Raw genomic sequence first — 23189 nt, forward strand, 5'->3', positions numbered from 1 at the left:
GGGGATGGTTGCGCAAGGGTGAGATTGATTGGTAAGCTATGGTATGGCAAGGAAGGTTGAGAACTGAGTAGAACAAAAGTGAACGTGAACAGAAGCCATGGAAATTGCGCTCAAGTTAAAATATCTACAACGAAAGTGTATCCCTCATCTACCCAAGTCTGGCAGAACCCCGAAGCGCCTGGAAAGTGTAAGTCCGAGACCATCCCAACTAGCGTCCCCATCAAGAAGAACAGAAATGCTTGCTTGCTTGCTTGCTTGTTTGCATGTCAATCGTCCCGTTCCGTCTATACAGACTCTACCACGTGAAACTCTCCTCGATAAAGTCAATCTGCGTCTTGTCCTGCCGACTCCGGCACGTGCGGCGGACGTCATCGCTCAGGCTACCGTTACCGCAGACCAGCACTCCCATAGCGCCAATCTGGTTCTCGGCCTCCATTCCGACGAGGGTGTCGATGTTCGGTCGACCAGGGAACATCTGCACCGTTGAACTAGGGCTCTGAATCTCCTTGGTGTTGCGCGGCCGCGTGATGAACAGCATGATTCGGAGAACTTCCCGGCGGCGGTTCATAGCCAGAATACTGGTCATCCAGGGCCGGATCCACTCAAGGTGCTCTGGGGATTGAATAATCCAGACCAGGGTCACGCGGCGTGCGGCCACGGTACCGTCCGCGTATCCCTGGACGAGATGGCGGCAGAATGGTACCAAGTGAGTGATACCGACACCACCGGCAAACAGCATAACGGAGCCGTACGAGTCCATAGAGTGGATGCTGCCGTAGGGGCCTTCGGCGAAAGCTGTAAGGGAGGTCCGGCAGTCAACTGAGCTCACGGCGCGCTGGAAAAGTGTGTCGGTGAAGCCGGTTCGGCGACGGACCAGCAAGGAGATCGTCGTTTGCTGAGGACCATACGCGTCTCGATGGCTCACGGGAAGACCCTTCTCGTCACTCATGCTGTCTTCCACATCGCTCCACCCGACAGAGAACGGGTGAGACATCCACCATCCGATCGCGGGGATGTATAGGTACAAATGCTGGCCGGGCTGGAAGTTCCACGGGCGGGACAGTTTGAGGGTGATTCTCATAGCGTCACCGGGCAGTGCCTCTACGACTGCCGTGGTAGCACGGCCTCCAATGTTGCGGTACACGATGATCACAAGACGTGCAAATCTCTGTTCACACATTAGTTCCAAGATCTTGCTCATCCGGGAAAGGTACGACTTACCTCCAATGCCCAAAGGATGATCGACGAGAGCAGGAAATTCTGAGCATTGCGTCCGTCCAAGTGAACCCAGAGGAAGGCAAACGCAACGACAACAAAGGCGATATGCAAGTGAAGGAACGTCTCGTAGAAAGCGTGGCGAACGGCCGACGGGGAGTGCACCATAAGCGCGGTGAAGGCACAAGTTGCAATCAAGCCACTCTGGATGAACTGACTGCTTGAAAAGGACTGCGCAGCTTTACCCCAGCCATCTGTTTACAGTTAGCAATAGTACTCAACCTCACTGGACGAAAGAAAACATACACTCTTGAGCCTTAGGAATAGCCCAGGCGAAAGTGTGGGCAAGTGCCTCGCACACGACGATCCTAGCCAGCCAGCGGTGGATCAGGTTGAATGTGTCATAAGGCACCTCCAGCAGGGCAATCAAGGGGTTGTTCCTGCCCGCTGTAAGAACGAGAGGGATCAGGTTGACAGTGGCCATAACACCCGTTCGGCTAACAATGAGACTTGCAACTGAGTCGGGCTCTGACTTGTATGGCATGGTGACGAAGCAGAGGGTGACGTTCATAGCAATAATGCCAATAATGATGAACATGTGGAAACGGCTGGGCAGGGTTCCCATGTTTATAGCGCGGGACAGCTGGAACTCCCTGTTGTGTCTGTTGCGGAAGAGCGGAGCGTAGACGATGTGCTTCTTGATGCTTGCAAGGGTCGGATGGGCAGGCGTGAAGTAGCGTTGACGCTCGTTGTTGAAGCTTGCTAGTCGTCGCATATGGGCTGCTAACCGGAACCACATCTTCCATACAAACATGAAAGCTGCGAAGCAGCCGAGGGCCAGCAAGGAGTATCGGGCGAGGTCATCGTTGAGCATCTCATAGAACGCGTTTCCGCCATGGCCACCGCGCCGTTCGAGATCGACATCTGCGGCTAAAGAATGTCCAACCAGGGACAGTGAAAGAAGTAAAGAAGCCATAATGATCAAAGGCTTCTTGTAACGAATCGACAGACAGGATACTGAGGATATTGTAGAAGGAGACCGGCTCCGAACAACGAAGTATCCCCAACGAGCGGAGGAGCGTATATAACCAAGCGAGTATTCCTCAGTCACCGCAGCAGACGTCACCACGGCCTTGAAAGAGCGAGCGACCGTGAGACCTTGGACAAGGGCAACAATGAGGTTGTAAGTGATACCGAAGCAGTCACTCTGATGGCGAGACACAAAGAAATATAGACCATAGATTAAAAACCGAGACAGTCTGACGTCTGGTTGGAAACGAGAGTAGTTGAAGGTCTGAAGTCCCAAACTCCTTTCTGGGCGAGCTCTTCTTTCTATTGAGTCTCCTGAATAGCGATCGTCGGTGTTGAATCGTTGATGGGCAACAAAAAGAATGTGGACAAAAGTTGGCAGTGAACCAGTCACTCGAGCTGCAGAATTTGATGCCAAAGAAGAGAAGAGAGAGAAGAGCCCATGCTGCCAAGCGAACAGGAGGAAATGATAGATTTATTGCATAGAAGACGTCAAGCACGCCCTCTGGGCCCTGGCGCTGGCAGACGGCTGAGTGACCAGACCCCTCGCTCGATCCAAGGCGCCAGCAGCGGCGACCCACGATATGGTGCGACTTGGCGGCAATCTAGGACAGGCACATTAGTGGTAGCGAAGATTGTCCAGATTAACTCTGGAGAAAAGGTAGCAGCAAATCATGGCTGCGAGCACTGGATCGGCAGGGCGAGTGGACAAGTGGCTGAGTGATGAAACAAGCAGCGGAGACTAGAAAGGATTAAGCGAGTCGCTGCAGCCACTCGGCGGTCCCGAAGACGAAACATATATTCCTTTCTGTGCCTGACAGATCCTGCAGCTGCATTTGCAATTGCATCTTCCTGAGCAGAATATTATTCAGACTGCCGTAATCAGTTTGCATGCAGGGATGCCTGCTCAAAGTTACACTGAATGACAGCAATCTCCCGAGGTCGGGGTAATGTACTCTCTAGAAGACACAGGATCCGTCCCATATTGCAGAGGTCTGTGTTAGTATAAAACACCGGTCCTCATTCATCTACTGCCAACGCCGGTCTCGACTCCAGCACCGCTATTAATATACCACCCCTCGTGAAGTATATTAACTACGGAGTCATTAACGGCCCAACTTCCGAGTCTCTAGAAATGAGGAAAACATGTGGCGGGTTGACCCCTCCGGAGTCAAACCTCAAACACCCACTGACGTGTGACAGCAAAGTTCGAACGGCAGGAGCTGTCACATTATCCCCAGCAGAGCGTAACGCCGAGACCCAGAGGCGAGACATCTTAGATCAACAATCAAACGCTCAGGATTCAAAAGCTCGGTACCATAGATTGAACTACATACACAAACCGGACCAATAGTAAACAAAACACAACGGATGCCAGGGTATCTCGCTTGCCGAACCAAATCCAACGAAAACACCAATCTCCGCACCCTCCAAGGTCCAGACTCCTTCAAACAGTAAACAAACTCCGGAGCCCAATGAAATAATCAAACCCGGCCGAGGGCCTAAAGGAAGCTCAGCTCATCGTCGCTATCGTCATCTTGTGAGCACGGTATCGTCGCCCGCAAGCTCCTTCGTGTAACTCGCGCTGGAGCAGATTGCCGTCTCCGCACAATCCTGGGACTCTTTCTGGGGATGACCGATGAATATCGGGCGCGATTGCGCCGTCTGATAGGTCTGGGATCTGTAGACATTGCTGCGTGATCCGACTGAGTCAACTCCGTCGACGGACTCTTGTTGATAATGACCACCTCAATTGTATTCGTCGATGTCGGACCCACGGTGATGTTTGCCGCCCTGGCAGGAGCACTGGAACGCTCCTGACCCACTGACTGTCTTCGCAGCACGTTCCTGAGGCCGGCCCTTGTTCGGGCGGCTACCGGAACATGTGTCGCACCAGGTGAAGACTCACCAGGTGAACGCTCGTGAGCGTTGATCCAATCACTTGCATTACTCACCAGTCGCTCCACCGATCGCGTGTGATAAGCCTTTTTGAACGGTTGCGGACTCGATGGTTGATTTGAACAAGGTCTTTTCCTCGAGACTGAAGGGGCAGATGACGTAACACTTGAGACACTCTTCTCTGAGCATATCGAGCTTGCAGAGGAGCTGCTCGTCGAGCATGCAATAATTCGGGGCCGCCCTCTTCTCCTCACTGATGGCCTTGCTTGTGGTTTTGCGGCAATAGCAGCGGCAAGAGCTGGTGGTCTGGCCGCCGGCGTTCTGGTCACCCACTCGCCAATGCTATCCTCCCACCGGTATAAGCTTGCGTGCACTTGGCTAGAGGAGGGCGACTGATCGGAACTTTCGCGCTGCTGAGATGAAGCGGCGGTTTCTTGAATTTCCACCGCCCAGGTATGGTCATCCGGGTCCAAGCTTTTCTCCGCAAGCTCCATAGCGGCTTCTGCAGCTACCTTGCCCAGCAGACACGTAACCCTTGGGGTACTGGTCATCTGTGCGAGCTGCGAAACTCTGGCTCTGATCTCCACAGGAGTACGAACAGGGCCTCGATCCTGGGTATGCCCGGAATAGTGAAACACCTGCGACACAAGCCTGGCCAACTCTCTAACCACATCCTGTCGAGTGGATAACTCCCGGAAGAACGCCTCGATGTTTTGCTTCAACAAGAACTCGGAGTGGTAGATGATTTCAGGCGTTACGCTCTTGCCGAACTGAAGCGTGCAATCCGCCAGTAGCACATATCCTCGCCGCAATTGATGTAATGCCAAATGCTCTGCGTCAAGAATTGCCGACTCGACTCCGATGGCTCGTTGGACGGTAAACGCTAGAGTATTTACCATCTCCCGGGTTCTCAGCCCCGCAGACCTCTCGTCCGCACCAGTTGCTTGGGATCGGGCGATGCAGATACCACAAAGGGCCGTAAGCAAGCTGGAGACCAGATTGCTAAGAGCATCTTGGATCGGAATGGGGCAAGAGGTTTGACCGGTCAACAACTCTGCTGTGTTCGTAGATGCTCGTGTCTCTCGGGGTCGAGCTGGGCGGGGCGCTTGGTTGCGCTTTCCTTTCAGGGGCAGCACTCTTGGGCCCGAACCCGGGTAAATCCCAGCCGAGGAAAGGACCACAGCCTCGATCAAGCGCCTCGCAGCCGGGTAGCCATTGTCTTCCGTCGACACTAACTTGATTGCTTTGTCCACACATTTTTTCCACAAAGTAGTAACCATCCATTCTGACGGCATAGCCCCGCATGATAGGAGCCTAGTCAGCTCTTCGAAAACGTATGAATATTGAGTTGGATGCCGCCGATAATGACCCCCCAGAATCTGAATAGGGTCATCTCGGTGACCGGACGGTCGTGGCGGATCGAAAGTCGTGGGATAATGATATGCACTGACACTTTCAAGCACCTTTGTCTGCAGGGTCTCGAAAGCATCCAGCTCGTGCTGTGACAAACACTCCTCCAACAATCGACATGCCGCTAACGAGGTTATCCACCGGTTTTCTATCATGCACGAGACCAGATAGATTCCTTGGGCGCGCACTGCTTCACGTAGCGGTTGCCATCCATTTCCGCCCGGGGCGTAAGAGGCCTCCAACTCCGTGAAATATGCGTCGCACATATCCACATCACAACCCTCCTCAAATTCATCTTGTATTCGCTGCTCCTCAGCAATGAATTCTGGAAGACGCCGCATCGCCATTGACAACAAGGACCGTGCCCCTCGCTGACCTCCGTCATCTTGCCCGCTTGAAGAAGTAACCCGCGTGCTCCGCAGAAACTTCAAAAAGATGCGATCCAATAAATGTGCGATATCCACGAGCCCCTGGTCCCCGGACTGATCCAAAACCTCTTTCCAAGATCCTTGATACGGTTGGAAGCTGCTTTTATTCGTCCGTCCGGCCTTCCGTTGTTCCATTAGCCCTCCAATGCCACCATCCAAACCTCCCGACAAGTTATTCTGAAAAAGCTGCATCCTTAGCGACGGTGAAGCCTCCGTCAAAGAACCACCTCCCCGGATCTTCCCCGTAATCAAAGGCGTCGCGATCTCAATCGCCCCAGGAAGCGTCTTGGGCGCCTCCGGGCTGCGAATCAATAATCGACTGCGTTTTCGCGCTCCCAAAGCCGCTCCACGCCCCCGCGTCGAATAATTATGCCTTATCCTCCGCTTATCTATGGTTTTTCCCACCCCCGGAATCCAAGCCGGATCGTTAGGTTCCTCATCGTCTGAGTAACTGCATCCTTGCTCGGCTCCTTTCTTCGTCAATAGGGGACGCGTCCGTTGTTCGTCATCGAAGGCGGTATCAGCTTCCTTCTGCTTCTCCTTTTCCCTTGTCTTGGAGATTAATACGCTCGTGACGATCTCGTGATGCTTCTCTAATCGGTGGTAAATAGACGTTAAAGGGCGCAACATGCGATTGGCCCATTTTGCTGTCGGTCGGATATCTTCCATGTTATGTTGCGCCGACTGCCAGTCTGTAGGTAGAGAAACCCTAGTATTAGCGTCGCGTGCTAGAAAAGTCGCGCTACATATGACTGTGTTCATACATGACCCTACTTCCTAAAACTTATAGAGCACCCATTTCATCTCAATTCATGCTTCGACTCGGCTGGCGACTGGCGACGGGCGGGCGACGCGGCGGCCGTCTAGCGTAGCGTAGGTATGCAGGGTATCGTATTGCACCGAAATAAGCAGACAAAATAAGACAAACACCAAATAAAAAACCAAGATAATTTCTGTTTCAAGGTACAATGCACCCAAAAAAGTCAATGCTGGCGTAAGATACAGGGGAGGAGAGGAATTGGATGGACGGGAGGGGAGCAGGACAAAGAGGGCGGCCGAGACCGCAAAATGTAAACATGGGCCTGGGGGTGAATAAAGGGTCCGGAAATGGTATGATGCGGATGAGTAAGCACCCTGTCCACCCAACAACCTTAAGGTTAGGTTCATGGTGACTTCGAAGGGCGAGAAGTAATGTTTGTAGATGGGTCATTCAATGCATAAGCTAGATGAGCCAAGTCATATATAATATACAGAAACAGGATATACCAGTACAGCACGCAAATCACCCGACCTTGCCGACCTTGCCTGCTATGCACTGCCCGTCATGAACGATCCATGCCAAACGTCAAAAACCGAACCAAATAAAGGAAGAGTAGAGATTTCTACGAAGTATGGAACAAGAAACAAGAAACAAGAGGCAAAATATATCCAAGAATTCCGCTCATCCAACGCACTAGCCCGATAAGTATCAAGCTTGAGAGAACCAGTGTATGTATGTGTGTGTGATGTGGCCGTCAAGAGTTGTGAGGTCAAAAGAAAATCAGTAAACACCCAAGTTGTTTTGTTTACCCGAACAGAGGAGAAATTCGTTTAAGCAGACGACTTCTTCGATCCACGAAGCTTGGGGTTGCTAGCAGCAGCGCGCTTCTTTTGCTTAGACCGAGAAGAGGAGCTGGTGTCGCCGCCCTCGATAAACTTGAGGAGTTCGTCAATATTCCTCGAGTCCATGGAGGAGTTGGGGGCAGCAACCTCAGCAGTGGACTGGCCGACCTGGGGCTGGATCTGGGTACCTAGAGGCCGAGTGCCCATGTTGATGCGGCGCAGACGGCGGGCCTGAATGTCTTTGGCGTGCTTGGCGATGGAGACGGCGTTTTGCGTGAGCTGCTCGAGCCAGGTCTCTGCCTCCTTGGTGTTGCGGTCCTCGGGGCCGAGCTGGCTGAGGAAGATGTTATAGGCGTCGCGCATCTTGCCGACGGCGGCCTTAGAGTCTTGGTCAAGGGCCAGCGCTTGTGCGAGCTGGAAGAGGATCGTCGCGGTGTTGATCGACTGCTTGCCGAAGAGAGACTCGCAGACTGACAGGGAAGCCTCAAACCACTTCCTAGAGTCGGCGTACTGCTTCAGAGTCTGGAGCATCACCGCAGCGTTGTTCATCGTGGTGATCGAATCGGGGTGGTTGGAGCCGAAGATGATCTTCCACAGGTCCATAGCGTGCTTGATGTACACCAGCGCAGTCTTGGTGTTTCCGGAAGCGTGCTCGAACAGACTAAGGTTGAGGTAGCTCAGGATAGTGTCGGCGGAGTCGACACCAAGTGTGCGTTCGGTGACGATGACTGCCTTGCGAGCCAGCTCAACAGCGGCATCCTTCTCGTCTGTTTGGTAGTAGAGCATAGACAGCTGGTGGTACAGCTTGGCGACCTCGGGGTGGAGAATACCGTAGATCTGCTCGTGTAGAGACAGAGACTCCAAGATGAGCTCCTGGCCAAGCTGCTTCTGGTTCTGCATGAGAGAGATGCGGCCAGCTTCCAGGGCTTCCTCAGCGAGCGAGCTACGGGGAGAGGCGTCCTTGACCAATGGGACGATGTTGACAATGTCATCGGGGATAAAGGTAACAATCACCTTCTCTTGTGCAGCAGCACGAGCCGGAGAACCAGAGTCACCGCCCTTCTTCTTCTTCTTGTTCTTGGTGCCCTCATCCTGCCCGGCACCGCTGACGCCGTTGGTAGGAGGCAAGAGCTTGCTGAGACCCTCAGCCTGGGACTTGGTGAAAGGAAACTCGCGAGCGCCAAGCTGGATACCCAGCTTAATGGCAACATCGCGGAGAAGCTGCAAGTGTCGCAGGGAGTTAAACCACTCAGACTCCAGGTTGAAGTGATAACGGAGAGTAACCTGCTTCTCGATCTCGGACCGGAGAGCTGCAGGAGTGAGCTTCTCGAAAGAGAAGTCGCCCTCTGGGTAAATCTCACGGAGGGATGAGTCAATCTCAGCACGGGGTGCCGCATTGACATCAGCACCGAGGAGGCAGTTCAGCAAGTGAGCAACGCACGAAGCGGCAAATGGCCCAGGAACATTTCGCAGGTACTTGTTGGCAATGTGCTTGAACGCACGAGCGACCATCTCTTGCACCAAAAGAGTAGAGAGTGCGTCAAGACGGGAGCCCTTCTCCTTGGCCAGCTTGGCTAGCTTGCCCAGGTAGCGAATGTTGATACCACGCTTGTGCAGAAGCTGGCTAAGGGATTGGCCATCCATGGGGAAGCCGACGTCACCGTCGTGCAGATCCTGAATGAGCTCCGGCATGACCTTGGACCGCAGGAAGTCGCAAGCTTCACGAACCTCCTTCTCATCCTGAGCCCACTGCTCCTTCTCCTCGGCGGTCTGGGGAACCTGACCGCTGAAGACATCGGGGTTAAGTGCGAGAGAGAATCCAGAGATGTCAACGCGCTCTTGTTCCAGGCTTTCTTCACTCTTCTCCTCAGGGCCCTCTTCTTTGGAGCCCGCTGTATCAGACTTCTTCTTCTCAGCTTCCTCGGCCTTGGCGGCGCGACGGCTTTCCACTTCAGCCTTGACATACTGGCTCATCTTGTGTCGCCAGTATGACTCGACTAGCTCAAGTCGAAGGACCGACATGCGGTGAGGGTACGAGTCGCTGCCCTCTTCCTCATTCCATTCCACATCAAGCGGAGTTACACGGTAGAGGTCAAGGACGTACTTGCGGCCATCCGTTCCCAGAAGACCCTTGGTTTCCACACTACCCTCGAGATCGTGACGCTGGTTCTCCTTGTCCCAAACGGCGTGTTTCTTGATTCTGAGAGCCTTGGACAGTTTCTCAAAGACGGAGACGAAGTCAGGATGAGTAGCGACAACATCCTTGCCCTCGACACCACCATAGTCAATCTGGTGCTCACCAGGCTCCCGCTGCTTGAAGATACCGGGAACAATACTCTGTCCAACAATACGCTTGCCCATGTAGTCAACCACGATGGTACCAGGCGTGAACAAGCCGTTGATGTCGAGCTGGTTAACGGCCTTGATACCAAGAACATCCTTGCCAACAGCGACACGCGCAGCCTCGTCACCACCCTCAGAAGCGAATGTCCCAACACCATCAGCACCGAAAGAGTAGAAGATGTTGTTGTAAACAAAAATTTGGGCGTCCTGCGCCTCGGTGGGGTTGAGAGGAGCAACCTCACCACGGGCAACCAAAACAGCGCCACGAGCAGCAGCCTCATTGTAGTCAGCGAACAGCTTGGACGTAAGTCGCTCACGGAAAACTCGGTCTTGGACAGTTTCGCGGGGCAGCTCCTTGGTGGTTTGGAATTCCTCGTTCCAGTCGCGCAAAGTCTCGGCGTTGTCCACGCCAGAGATCAGGTAGTTTTCCTGGGACCGCGTGATATCCGGCTGGTGGGCGTTCGTGTTGGAAGATGGTGGCGAGACAAGCCATGGGCTGCAAGGGATAGCGTTCTGGAAAGGGAAGGTAGTCAGGAGGTCTTTCTGGTTGTTAGACTCCTGCAGAGCCTGGAAAGAGGGTTCGAAGGAAGGTGAGAGCTGGGAAATCAGGTTGAGGAGCGAATGAGCGCTACCCTTCTTTGGGACTGTCTTAGGGAACGGGTCGAATTTGCTGTTGGAGCACTTGTTGACGAAGAATCCAGAAACATGAGACGTGATCTGGAACTGCTCTCCCTCATTAGTGGTCACCTGAAGGTAGAGCAAGTGACCCTTCTGGCGGAGGTGGTAAGGGGGAGGGTTCCAAGGGGAAAGACAGATTGACTTGACGGTCTTGGGGGCAGGCGCCTCGGTCCTGGGAAGAATGGTCTTCAGCGAAGAAGAGCCGGAAATCTCATATTTGGCCAGTGAGTGGTCCCTTTCTGACTTCTCGTTGCCGATCTCGGCAGTGATGGAGTCATGGAGCGATAATCCAGCACTGACACCGTGGAGGTTATCAACGCGGTCACCCGCAGCCCCGAGCAGCTCTCTCAGACGAACGACGTGCAAACGAGCATCCTTCTCGGTGTAAGGGTCCTCCACCAAGACGATCTCCGAATCGGCCTGCAGATCGGGAACCTCGGACAGCTCGACGAAGTCATTGATACGCTTTCCGTTGAACTCGAGGTGGAAGCAGGTGTACTGGAATGTGCCGGGCAGCTCGATAATCGATTGACGGACGTCCTGGACTTGTTCTTGGCTGGAGACCTGCAAAGTATGGAAGTTAGAACTTCTGAAGTGGTTTACCTGTCCATTAGCGGAAACGCACCATAACCTGGATCTTGTAGGGCTCATGAGGAAGCTTCACGGAGATCTGGAAGAGGCCTATGCGGAAAACAAACAATCAGGAATGCTCTGAAAAATATTTCCAGGTGTCTCATGGTGAAAGTACATACCGCCAGCGCCATCCTCCTCCTGAGCGCCCTCCTGGTCGGTTCCATTGGTGATCTGCTCTGGAGTCTCTGCTAGATGATGAGCTTGTGAAGTTCCCGAGGAGCTCGATAACAGCTAACCTTTCGAGTGCTCCAAGTCGCCATTGGTCTGAGCCATTTTTGCGAATTATTGAAGCTGGAACTGACGCAGGGTCGAGATCACGAATTATCGAGGCAGCCGGTGACCGTGTGGGTAAAGCTCCGAGAACGGAAAAACGAAAAATTCGAGAAGTATAGTCGGATATAGAATGACGGGGATTAAAAAGGGTAATATACAGAGGAGAAGGGCAATTGAGTCAAGCAACCACCCTAAGACCAAGCTAATGCATTAAACAAACCCCAGAGTATGAAGCAAGAAGAAGAGTGATCGAAGTGACAGAACGAAAGCCGGATTGGAGCTGGAGAGAAAATTTCGCGGATGCGGATGCGGGAGACTCTCGGAAGTCCTCGGGCGGTGGGAGCTGTGCGGTCATTATTTACCAAGACCACCCCACAGAAACACCCCAAACATCGTCATCTTGTTCTGTCTTTTTTATGATATAAGAACCAATTTTCTTTGAGCTTAGGGAGTGCCATGGGACACAATTAACGGGGATTAAGTCTGGGGTTATGCGTTTTGTCTACACGTTTAGGTTCACGCGACAGTGACCCAGACTACAGTGGCCAAGTTCGGATTCGGCGGAGCTCGATTGCGGTTGCTATGGAGTCATCGTTGAAGAACTAAGTATTTGCAGACCCTGCTGATGAAACTTCGAGTAATTGCGGCTTATACAGATCCCAATCACGACAAAACATATTCTCAAGCCGAACAAAAACAATCGAGCACGATGATGCCTTGGTGGCCGCAGCGAACAAGATCACGAGACCAACTCCAGAGCTTCAACCGAAATACTCGTCTTCGTCCTTGATGACCGGGTTGTACTCCATTTTCACCTTGACATCATCATCGCTGTCTTCGTCTTCGTCAAGAATGCGGTAACGCTTTTTCGCGCGATCTGTTGGGGTCTCCGGAGATGCAGCTCGCTTGGATTTGTTGGATATGCTGGCTGGCTTTTTGGGTGTGCTAGTAGCTGAAGAGCGTTGCGCATTGCGGGCCTTCGCAGGACTCTTGGCAGGAATACCGGCTTCACGGCGGAGCTTGCAGATATGCTGGTGCAAGGCAGCAACCGAGCAACCTACGGGTTATGGTCAGTGAGTCCTTTGGTTGTTCGCTGATGGCAGCAATATACCTGGTCCCATGTGGGCGGCTAGAGCTTTGTAGTCCAGGCTGGTGCCCTTCAGTTGTGCTAAGATTCCAAGGAGCAGCTTTGAGGATGTTAGAATTGTAAAACCAGAGTGGGATCAATCAGCACCTTAGTTTCTGCTTTTGGGTCCCAGGTTATGGCCATGATGTTGACCTTCCACAGTGTGGTGATTAAGTTGGGGTGTAGGATGGGGTAAGAGAAGGAGATGCCAGGAATCGGGAGAGATGAGGGAGGCAAGAAAAACAGAATAAATCCATGGTCAGATAATGTGTTACTCTCTTTGTCTGTTGACTGTTCTTGGGTGAATGCTGTTAAGTGAATATACCTCAGACGAACAGTGAAAGAGAAACATGATGATTGGACCACCAGTTCGAGACTGACTTGATCCAGGAGGTCCAGGACATGTTCTATTTTTTCTGAAATATCTCTTCTTCCAGGAGCCTATACTGGCTGTTCAAGCTCAGGTTTTGATCTCTGTTGGCATTGCTAACGCATTGTTCTTTGTTGTTATTGGTGTACTTCGTAAAGCTGGGGCCTCTCCGCTGTTGCCAACTCATCGTCCTCTTCCCTCCATAACTCTCGAATCATGACAACTCATTGCGCATCATCTTTAACAAGCTGAGAAAATGGGAGAAGATGGGAGAAGACAAGTGTGTAATCACCCGCCACAGTCTCCAGCCCCCAGTGATACAAGATCGCACCAGTTCGCTGCCAAGCAGCCCGATCTGCAGCACGACTCCATCGATCTGAGGCGCAGCACAACCAGAACGCATCTGGGTCCAACTTGCGACACCAGCATTCATTATCGATCGGTTCCAGTCTTCCTCTCTTCCTCTTTGTCTTACCTTCTTTCCACAACCTCTTTTTTTCCCACATCCTACTCACCGACATTCTTTAGTGGCTTTTATTTTTCTATCGCATTTTTCCCAGGTCAGGTACCTTTGATTTCTGAAGCTTGCACCCCTGAAATGCTTCAATTGCTCTAAGTCGCCTTGGCCTTCTCTTATACCCGACTGTCAGACTTTTGGCTTCAACTGCAGCCACATTGTTTACACCGCCATTCTTTCGTGATTGTCCTTACTCTTGTTGATATAACTTTGTCATTGCCCTTATTTTTCGTTAAATCAGTTTAAGATGTTTTCTCGCAGCATTCAACGACACCTCGTATCTTTAACCCGAACGAGACTGCGGGTATTCGTATCGCGACCGCGGCCAGAGAGGATACTGGCCTACTCTGGCCAGAGCTTCTCGCAGGGCTCCATTCCTGGTGGCCCAGATCCTACGGATCAACAGGACCCAGATGATGGTAAAAGCCGGGGAAACGATGGGGATCCCAACCTCAGATCGACAATCCTTAAGATGATGGAATCGGCGGCGACCACGTTCGCCTCAATTGCTGTTCTAGGGTGTGAATCCTATGACGATGACGCTATATCGACTGATTACTGACCAATATTAGTATTGCTGGGTTCTCTTACCACAAGTACTACAAGTACCTCATCTTGCAAAAGATGGAGAATGCTTTTGAACCTGGCGACCCGGCGCTCGAAGTCGCCGGCGTGGAGGTTGGGAAGCATCAGTACCACCACGACGAGCATTGGTTTGTTCGAGATGAGCAGCCAAGAATCGATAAAATCATTTCCGGTGAAATTCCAGGCCATTATTTTCTGCTGATTGGCGAAAAAGGCACTGGGAAAACTTCTATGCTTCTGGAAGCTATGCGGAAAATCAACGGAGATGGATGCGCGATCTTTGATGCCCACGGTGATCAGGAGATTTTCCGAATTCGACTTGGAAAAGCACTAGATTTTGAGTTCCACGAAGAGTACGGACCCTCCTTTACTTGACCTCTGAGATGCTGACAAGTCCCGTAAAGCTACATCGGCAGCTTGTTCAGCATCAAAGGACCTAGAGACACGACCGCTCTCTTGGATATTGAGCGTGCATTCAACAAGTTAGAGAAGGTTGCGATGAAGAGAAGGAGCAGGGGTAAAGCTCCGCTCGTACTTATCATCAACAGTACACATTTGGTCAGAGACGATGCAGATGGCCAGGACCTCCTTGAGATGATCCAGCAGCGAGCTGAACAGTGGGCGGCCAGTAACCTTGTTACAACTGGTAGGTTCTAAGACACTTCGAAATCAATTGAGGCTAATTACGGCAATAGTATTCAACAGTGACGACTACTGGGTCTATGAGAGACTGAAGCGATACGCCACAAGGATGGAAACTATCCCCGTCGTGGATCTCCCCAGAGAAAAAGCAATGGCTGCGTTGAGGAAATACCGCAAAGACTATTTCAAGGAACTGCTATCGGACGAGGTTCTCAAGGAAATATACGATAAAGTTGGCGGCCGCATGTCCTATCTCAGTAGGGTTGCCAAGGCCCCGGATTTTATGAAGCTTTGCAACAGCATCTGCGAAGCGGAAAAGACATGGTTCCTCAACAAGTGCTGGATCCTTGGCGAGGAGATGGATGATGACGTTATGGATCAGCAAAAGTACGCTGTACGTATCGCCCTTACCACTTTGGTTCCTTCTATTACTAATAGGCAACAGTCAGCAGCTATGGTGATGGCAAAGGCCCTAGTGGATAAAGAAAAAGAAATGGATACAATCTACGACGAGGAATGTGGCCATATCCTTCCGGAGATCTCCCTTCACGAAGCTCGACAGATCATGACACGAGCCGACTTCATCCAAAGCTACGATCACGACAACATCTTCACCATCAACTCGCGCGCCATGGTTCGTGCCGACTCAGTACCTATGCAGCACGCATTCCGCGAGGTCTGCAGCCAGCCTGGATTTGAGGAGCACCTGGAAGCCACCTTGGACCGTATCAGTGCTATCGAAAGCTTAGGACGTACCCGGGAACTGACGATCAAGGATCTTTGGGACTCAGGAAAGTACCAGGTAGCGATGCGGGATGCCAAGGGTCGCAAGGCCGGGACATTTGAGTTCTTCACCAAACCGAAGGAGGAAGAGGATGAGAAGGACGACTGATGCAGCATGCTTCATTTGATTTTTAAGATGAGGATTTTTATGATTTTAGGACTGACCGGCGACATGGTGTTCGATACCTGGTGGCCCTGTACTTATACTTGTGCAATTATTCTGACTATAATGTTTCATTTTGATGCATGCCAAATTCGCTCTACGAGAGGCCTCCATATTGTATAGGATGAGCCAGGCGCGGTGATAGGGGTCATGTATAGATAAGCAACCACTTAAGAGGGTTGTTTACGCCCAGAAAAGACGAACCTTGATCTGCCTGTCATACTACCACCGTCATGCTCGATCCGGTACCATGGAAGCGCAATCTCAACTAGATAAACTGGATCTTGATTTACTCCGTATTGCTCGTGCTAGATGACGTTTGTGGTTGGTGACATCATCACATGCTCACCGCCCAGCTTTTATATTCGCAGCTCCAGGTCGCATGCGCTCTTTCCTTCCCATTTACCCTCTTCAGTGTCCCTGAATTTCATCATCTCTGTCGCTTGAAGCTGCAACTGCTTGCATACTCTCACCAAAAGATGGCCCCTCGCAAGAAGGATGTGGTCGCGACCACGAGTCCTAAAAAAACTTACGCTGAGGCCGCGAAGGAACCCCCGCCCAAGACTTTGGTTGAGCAGATCCCATCACTTGCGCGCTTCTTCCTTGTGCTCATCAGCAGCTTAGCACTGAGCTCAACTCTCTTCAGTCTTCTGTCGCCGATTACTCTCGGCGAATTGGGTCGTGTCAGCCAGCATCTTGAGGAATGGTGGGAAGTGGGGGGATTGGTGGCATGGAAGGCCATCGAGGTTGCGTTGGCTTGGGTGTTGGGATTCGATGGTGAGTCTTACCAGGCGCACCCAAGTGTCTGAATCCATTGACTGATAGTGACCAGGACGCGATGTTCTTAACTTCTCGTTCCTTATCCACCTACCTACTTACGCCCTTCTCTCCTCTTTCTACGGGCTCCGACCTACAACCGTCATTGCGTCCTTCGCGATTGTACTCGTCTCTACCGCTGCCCCGTTCCACCTCCTGCGCAACCCATCTTCTGTTCACAACCTCTCTCGCGCACCTTCCTCTGCTGTCTCCAATCGCGGCATCCTCCAGGACTGGGGAACCGCCCTCGCGACGACGGCCCTTTCAACAGCCATCTACACCGTCACACTGTACTTCAGCTACGCGACCTGGCTTCCTGCCCAGCTAGTCGTGCATTTTGAACGTCTCCCCAACATCACCAGAGTCCATGCCGGCTCCGCTGGTCTACCGATACTCTTCCTTAACCTCATACCTGCTGGCTTCGCAGCGAGGGATTTCCTCTTTGTTAGTTCCACTGGAACTCCCGCGGCCGAGGCGCATGGCCACGAGCTAGAAAAAATCAAGTCCGCTCTCCCCAAGCAAGGGGAGTTCCTTGCCAGCGCTATCTACCGGAAGACCTTTGGCGCGCTATCACAGCGAACTAGGGTTCTTGCGTCTCGAACGGTAATTCTAGCGACCGCTCTTTTGATTAACACCATCATCCAGGTAGCGGGTACAATAAACGGCGCTAGCTTTGAAGGCGCCTCCGCTTGGGGATTCGTTTGGGCATCGGGAACTGTGATTGTGGGTTTGGCGTATGCTTGGACTGAGGCTGTTGATGGGGTTTAGTTGAGACACCTCTTTTTAACACAATACTCTTTCTATCCTATGTATTCACTTCAATTTTGCCATTGTCTTTTCTTCACATGAAGTATGATCTTTTTCTTTCAGCTCCGACATTGGTTTTGTTCGTTAGCCTGGCGAAAACGGAGGGCAAAACAGAATTTATTCTCTGGAGTATGTTAGGAGCTGCGGCGCACTTTTTTTCGACTCATTTCTTCCTCTGCTTTGAGACCTTTTCGAAGTTCAATTTATGCGTCATCTTTCCCCTTGATTTTTTTTTTCTCCGCATTTAATGAGTAATGATGCCAAGCTAGGTTTCAATAGTGTCTAGTCCCATTGCCAATATCGACTTGATGAACATTGCAGGTATATATAGCCAGCTGAAGCTGAGCGGTAAGAGTATTGGAGGGCTGACCAGCACATGAGCTAATGTAATCTCTCTTATCCCATAAATCTAATCCTGATCTTTGTCTAAATCATAGAACACCGGCATATAATCCGTGGCAAGTAAAAAGACCCAACCCCCCATTAAGCGCCGACGGCAGAACCAAACACAGAGAGATAAACAGAAACGAAACCAATAAAAGCGAAGCGCGAGACCCATAAGCAAAATATCCAGGCGTTGAGCTTAGCGATAGCGAAGCTCGGTCAAACTCCCATCCTCCATACTCGTCTTCCCCCTCAGCGTCTCGCTCGCACCGGGGAGGAACCAACCCGGATGAATAAAGTTAAAGACTGCAACGGCAAGAACCATCATTGCCCCGTCAAGCGCGATGAAGAACCGCTCCGTCGTAATGAGGTACCCGTCCCACCCCTCGAGGAGCTCAATGGTCCGGTAAATACTCCGGATATAGATGCAGATCACGGAAAAGACCATAGCCGCTAGGAGGGGCACCACTGTTCCCGTTAGGGACTGCAAGAGGCGGCGGCGGAGGGTGCGGCGGACGAAATCCGCGGCGCAGAGGACGAAGACGGTGATGGAGGCCATTTGGAAGATGATGCCTGCTACCATGATGTTTGTTCCGGGGGTTGTGTTACCGTCTTCTTGGGCTGCGGCAGTAGAGGCCATGGCGCCGCCGACGGCTTGGACGACAAGGGAGATGATGTCGCAGGTGACGAAGATGAAAAGGTACACTCTTGGACTGAGGACAGAGGAGTCGCGGCCGAGGATTGAGATGAAGCGGCCCAGGAGGACGTAGACGCCTGCTGTGTAGAAGGTGGGGGCTATCGGGATTGATTTAGTTTGGTTTTGCAGAGGTGCAGGTAATAGGGCTTACCAATGATAAGGGTAGTAATCTGCATGAGGAAAGCATTGGTGTTGTAGGTACACTCCGCGGACCAGGTTCGACCAGCCCAACCTATGATTTCGGCTGTGGGAGTTCGTCCATATCAGTAGATGCTGTGTAGGGCTATTGTGGGTGACTCACTGAGGCTTCCAATGGCGAATACAGATGTCCACCAGGTTTTTTTCCAGACCATTTGTGCTGTGTGGCCGATCATAGTGAGGCCAAAAAGGACGAGAAACACAATGCCTGCAGCGAGAGAGGGCGGATAGCCATAGGGAGTACCAAGTCCGTCGACATAGCCATAGCAGCCAGTTCGCATCTGTTGCCTGACTTCGAAGGGAATTGTGCCATTCACGAGCACTATCTCGTTACCCGACGACATCTTCGCGGCTGCTCTTGTGGTTGGGAAAAGGTTCGAGCCCGGGGGAACTGATGGACGAGCTGGACAGAAATATTGATACTGCACGGGGCAGTTGGTCCAATTTCAAATTGAAAGACTGTTTCGGCCCTTTCGGGGGTGAATATCTATATAGCAGCGCTATGACAGGCACTGGACCGGAAAACCGGGGGAAGGAATGGCGAAGGAAAACATGCAGAGTGAGATATCAGATACAAACGAGGGAGGCTTATACTCTTGGCCACGAGGTATGGCTGTCTGAAACAGTCAATGTTACGCAAAATGAAATCGCGGAATCCCTCCAATTCTGTTCCACCATAAAAACTTCTTCCAACCACCGAGCAGTGCCGAGTCGGAAACGGATGGATTGTATGCCCGCCGTAACGCCGTTTCTACATGATGGGAGCCTTCGGCTGCTGGCGGAGCAGTCCCGCAAAGAGAGCCCTGTGATTGCTCAACTCCTGTCCATGGTCCTCGGTCGGGCCGCATCTCATTCGGCAGTTGAAGACCTAAGTGGGCATTAGCCTTGAGAAGCCCACAGGGTTGTCCGATTGTCGCAAGGTTTCTCGAAAAGGGTTTAGCTGCTGATAAAAATTGGCCCCCGAGCGAGCCACGCAGTCGGGGAGATTTCGGTTGCCTGCTATCTAGATTGCTGGAAAGGCTTGAATTAAACCTCATGACGTCGTTTTCATCGGCGCGTGAGGTATAATAATCTTGGCTTAGCGGTCCAATGGTTGAAGGATTCTGACCTCAAAGCTCGAGCTGAGGCTAAGCCAAGTAAATCTTATGGTTAGCGGTGTTCTCGCTCGCACAAGAGTTTTAGAGCATCGACAAACCTCACCACGTCAGGCCTACCACCACATGTCGCAAACGCTGGCACAGCCCTGAGACCAAGTCATAAAGCCAAGGGTGTTGTTTTGACGAAGATCTGTGAGAAAAGGCTCAAAAATTCGGCGTGAAGGATCACATCCATGCGAAACAAATCTCATACAAGGCTGAGCCGAGGCGAGTAGCAGAGCAATCTTGGGAGAGAACGTCGAAAGAATGCTCCCCAGAATCAGCCACCGCCGCAGTTGAACATGGACGACAGGCAGGACCAGCCGAGCGCAAGAAGGAACTGTCGACGGAAAGGTGAAGTCGACGATGAAGTTCACATTTCGAGCTGAAAAGAAGGGAATCATCAGATTATATTCTCCTTCCAAGTTGACGGGAACCTTGGAAGCCGTGATCTCCAGGTTATGTCAGCACTGCGCCTTCCACGCCCAACACCCGTGACCCCTGTCCCTGCATTCTTGTTTTGCTGGTCAATTGGTTGTTTCTACTCAACGTCTTCTGTCAGCCGTTGCTGGTAAACCGTTTAGATACGGGCCTAAGGACCGAAGATCAAGCAATAATGCGGTCTGAACATTGTCTGATATTCTACGCTAATCGCTGGCATGTATGTTATCCAAAGAAGCAGTCGGTGACCGTGTTCTAGTCGAATGATGGCATATCGTACGTGCCGTCAGGATCTAGAAAAGTCAGCTCTGGCCACCAGAAAAGGTCGCTTTACTCACCTTGATGGTTGTCTATGATATACTTCCGCGTCTCGACGATGTCATGGTCCAATTCTGAACAAAGTTCTTGCTGCCGCAGTCGTACCCGCTCGTTCGAGCGGGCTCCTCCCATGATAGCTGACTTCGCCACGTGGTAGCGGGACACATCATTCACTAACATCATATCGAACGGCGTGGTGGTGCTGCCCTCTTCATTGTAACCGCGGATGGTTGCCCGGTGGAGGTTCGGACGACCGAAGAGCAGGCCCTGGAGTTCGGTCGCATACCCGTGGTAGTTGAAGTGTATGGGCTTGTCCTCGGTGAAGAGGTTGTCGAATGCCTCGTCCTCCAAGGCGTGAGGATGGGCTCCTTGGTTCTCCATTATAAACAAGTCTGTCACATTGATCACGCGAACGCGCAATTCAGGGCAGCGCTCTCGCAGGATAGCTGCGGCATAGATGACCTCAAACATCACCTCGACGCCGATTCCAACCAGCACGACATCGGGGCGAAGTCCGTCGTCGGTACTGCAGAACTTGAAGATCGAGGCACCTGCTCGGCAGTGCGTTTCCGCGTCTTGGGGGCTCAGATACACTGGAGTCGGCTGCTTTGAGCCAACCATGAGGTTGATATAGTTCTTCGACTTTAAGCAGTGGTGGACGGTGGTGAGGAATGTGTTGGCATCGGGCGGCAAGTAAACTCGGGCGGCGTACGGCTTCAGCTTGAGGACTGCCCCGATGAACGACGGGTTCTGATGCGAGAAGCCATTGTGTTCCTGCCGGGCCCAGGTGCTGGTCTCGATGTAGTTGATGCTACTCACATCACGGTGCCATGTTGTTTCCCTAGCCTGTGGATTCGGTCAACCTCTAATCGTCGAGCGTCTGATGTGACCTACCATCTTCGCAAACTTGGCATATTGAACCATCATTGTGTGAATGATGCCTAGGAAGCTTTCGTACGACGGGAAGATGCCCACCCGGCCGGTCAGCGTATATCCTTGCAGGAAGCCCTGGCACATGTGCTCGCTCAGAACCTCAATCACACGGCCGCCCTTTGCATTGGAAAACTCATCCCACTGGAAATTCCGTCCCGTATGTTGCAAAGCATCGCTCAACTTGTTGCTCTCCAGCTCATCGGGCGAGAACAGCCGAACACTGTGAGGGTTTTGTACAAAAACCTGGTCAATGAATTTTCCAATAGCTTTCATGGCGCTGAACTGTTCTCCCTTGTCGACGCAGAACTTTCTCCAGTCCGGAAGATCAGGGGCCCGGTAGGCCTTGTACGCCTCGGGCCGCAGGCCGAGTTTTTTCTCGTCCGGAGGGATAACGGACTTGATTTCGTCGATGACATCGCCCGCATCTGTGAACAGATCCTCTGGCTTGTATCCAGAGAGCCATTTCTGAAGGGCCTGCAGCTCTTCATCATCCTTTTTGGCGTTGGGGAGAGGAACCTGATGAGAATGGAATGATCCTTCAATGAATTGACCGTGCAGTTCTTTTGGCCCGGACCAGCCCTAGAATAATGAGCTAAAATTCCAGAATAGCTGCTGGGTGCCATACCTTGGGCGTGCGCAGAATGATCATGGGCCATCCAGGCTTCATGATAGGCTTTCCAGAGCGCGCCGCTTTTTGAATCTTGCGGATTTCCTCAACCGCCCACAGCATAGAGCTGTGAAGGTCGTTGTCGATGTCATTGAGGTCTTCAACGATGCGCACCTGGTATCCGTAGCCTGTGAACAGGCAAACGAGCTCTCTGTTATCCATACAGCCAAAGATCGTGCGCTCACTGATCTTAAAGCCATTAGTGTGTAGGATCGGGAGTACCGCTCCTGATTCAGCGGGATCAATGTACTTGATTGCATGCCATGATCTAAATTGTTAGCAGGGAACCTTCCATGACACGACCGCAACTCACGTGGCTGTAGGGCCAGACTCCGCTTCTCCATCTCCTACCACACAGGTGACGATCAAGTCAGGGTTGTCCATGACCGCCCCAAAGGAAACCGACAACGCATAGCCGAGCTCTCCTCCTTCGTGGATGGCCCCTGGTGTCTCGGCATTGATGTGACTTCGAACATTAGCCCGAGTTTCGACTTTTTCGAAATCTGCCTACCTCGGCAACCCGGCACTGGTACTGAAGGTCGAGATGAGGTTGTGGAGGCCTTCCTTGTCGTTGCCATATTCGGGGTAAAATTTCCCCAAGGCACCTTCGAGCCACAGCGATGCCAACAACGCCGGTGCTCCATGCCCTGGACCGACAACATATAGCATGTCTAGGTTCTGCTTCTTGATGATGTAGTTCAGGTGAGAGTAGACAAGGATCAACCCCGGGCACGTCCCCCAGTGTCCTGGAAGCGTTAGTAGTCTGATAGTACATATGTCAAGCCTACTCACCAAGAAGACGCGGTTTGATATCTTCGGACTTCAATTGTCGCTTCAACAACACGTTATCCTGAAGGAAGATCATGGCTATGATATGTCAGTACACAACCCGCACAAAAAGGCTAGAGGTCATATTACCAGCAGCAATGTACGCCGCCGCACGGCGATACTTGTACAACGCATCGCAATCCTTCTGTTCTAGATTTGTTTTCTGCGCCGGAACAAGCAGCTGTTCAACAAAGTCCGGGACGTGCGACGGCTTCGGCGCCGGGTTCGGTCGGTCGATAACCTCTCCAGGCATGGTGGTTGGTTATGA

General features: G+C 52.0%; 9 protein-coding genes across 9 annotated transcripts; 3 read left to right on the forward strand and 6 right to left on the reverse strand.

Annotated features, from left to right (window-relative positions):
- Nucleotides 1–16: 16 nt before the first annotated feature.
- BDV17DRAFT_219574 (ferric reductase family protein) lies at nucleotides 17–2438 on the reverse strand. Its single transcript, XM_073755570.1, has 3 exons — nucleotides 1522–2438; nucleotides 1222–1469; nucleotides 17–1168 (listed from the first exon to the last, which is right to left on the reverse strand). Exons 1-3 carry the CDS (start codon nucleotides 2189–2191, stop codon nucleotides 296–298), a joined length of 1791 nt encoding a protein of 596 aa, XP_073611168.1. The 5' UTR covers nucleotides 2192–2438; the 3' UTR covers nucleotides 17–295.
- Nucleotides 2439–3002: 564 nt separating this feature from the next.
- BDV17DRAFT_275017 (uncharacterized protein) lies at nucleotides 3003–7029 on the reverse strand. The gene is made up of 2 exons (XM_073759170.1): nucleotides 6746–7029; nucleotides 3003–6673 (listed from the first exon to the last, which is right to left on the reverse strand). Exon 2 carries the CDS (start codon nucleotides 6648–6650, stop codon nucleotides 3747–3749), a length of 2904 nt encoding a protein of 967 aa, XP_073611169.1. The 5' UTR covers nucleotides 6651–6673; nucleotides 6746–7029; the 3' UTR covers nucleotides 3003–3746.
- BDV17DRAFT_219613 (uncharacterized protein) lies at nucleotides 3259–3672 on the forward strand. Its single transcript, XM_073755571.1, has one exon. The coding sequence runs from the start codon at nucleotides 3380–3382 to the stop codon at nucleotides 3596–3598; it is 219 nt and encodes a 72-aa protein (XP_073611170.1). The 5' UTR covers nucleotides 3259–3379; the 3' UTR covers nucleotides 3599–3672.
- Nucleotides 7030–7163: 134 nt separating the features above from the next.
- Nucleotides 7164–11890, reverse strand: BDV17DRAFT_219648 (translation initiation factor 3 subunit CLU1). Its single transcript, XM_073755573.1, has 4 exons — nucleotides 11474–11890; nucleotides 11357–11422; nucleotides 11230–11285; nucleotides 7164–11168 (listed from the first exon to the last, which is right to left on the reverse strand). Exons 1-4 carry the CDS (start codon nucleotides 11508–11510, stop codon nucleotides 7572–7574), a joined length of 3756 nt encoding a protein of 1251 aa, XP_073611171.1. The 5' UTR covers nucleotides 11511–11890; the 3' UTR covers nucleotides 7164–7571.
- A 381-nt stretch (nucleotides 11891–12271) lies between these two features.
- Nucleotides 12272–12780, reverse strand: BDV17DRAFT_295549 (uncharacterized protein; the record flags this gene model as incomplete). Its single annotated transcript, XM_073763082.1, has 3 exons — nucleotides 12272–12567; nucleotides 12622–12697; nucleotides 12745–12780. 3 exons carry the CDS (start codon nucleotides 12778–12780, stop codon nucleotides 12272–12274), a joined length of 408 nt encoding a protein of 135 aa, XP_073611172.1.
- Nucleotides 12781–13998: 1218 nt separating this feature from the next.
- On the forward strand, nucleotides 13999–17280 carry BDV17DRAFT_284800 (ATP-binding protein; the record flags this gene model as incomplete). Its single annotated transcript, XM_073760592.1, has 8 exons — nucleotides 13999–14042; nucleotides 14096–14461; nucleotides 14513–14754; nucleotides 14804–15144; nucleotides 15196–15574; nucleotides 15830–15843; nucleotides 16176–16473; nucleotides 16529–17280. The coding sequence occupies 8 exons, from the start codon at nucleotides 13999–14001 to the stop codon at nucleotides 17278–17280; spliced, it is 2436 nt and encodes an 811-aa protein (XP_073611173.1).
- A 454-nt stretch (nucleotides 17281–17734) lies between these two features.
- Nucleotides 17735–19086, reverse strand: BDV17DRAFT_219705 (RTA1 domain-containing protein). The gene is made up of 3 exons (XM_073755574.1): nucleotides 18702–19086; nucleotides 18552–18644; nucleotides 17735–18498 (listed from the first exon to the last, which is right to left on the reverse strand). The coding sequence occupies exons 1-3, from the start codon at nucleotides 18940–18942 to the stop codon at nucleotides 17903–17905; spliced, it is 930 nt and encodes a 309-aa protein (XP_073611174.1). The 5' UTR covers nucleotides 18943–19086; the 3' UTR covers nucleotides 17735–17902.
- Nucleotides 18912–19780, forward strand: BDV17DRAFT_219625 (uncharacterized protein). Its single transcript, XM_073755572.1, has one exon. It carries the CDS (start codon nucleotides 18993–18995, stop codon nucleotides 19479–19481), a length of 489 nt encoding a protein of 162 aa, XP_073611175.1. The 5' UTR covers nucleotides 18912–18992; the 3' UTR covers nucleotides 19482–19780.
- Nucleotides 19781–20076: 296 nt separating this feature from the next.
- On the reverse strand, nucleotides 20077–23174 carry BDV17DRAFT_301172 (putative phosphoketolase; the record flags this gene model as incomplete). The annotated part of the gene is made up of 7 exons (XM_073764200.1): nucleotides 20077–20468; nucleotides 20514–21339; nucleotides 21388–22005; nucleotides 22052–22361; nucleotides 22407–22559; nucleotides 22605–22839; nucleotides 23012–23174. 7 exons carry the CDS (start codon nucleotides 23172–23174, stop codon nucleotides 20431–20433), a joined length of 2343 nt encoding a protein of 780 aa, XP_073611176.1. The 3' UTR covers nucleotides 20077–20430.
- Nucleotides 23175–23189: the final 15 nt, after the last annotated feature.

The sequence above is a fragment of the Aspergillus undulatus genome, assembly GCF_047715775.1.
Source record: "Aspergillus undulatus strain CBS 261.88 unplaced genomic scaffold BDV17scaffold_70, whole genome shotgun sequence".
Classification (NCBI taxonomy): domain Eukaryota; kingdom Fungi; phylum Ascomycota; class Eurotiomycetes; order Eurotiales; family Aspergillaceae; genus Aspergillus; species Aspergillus undulatus.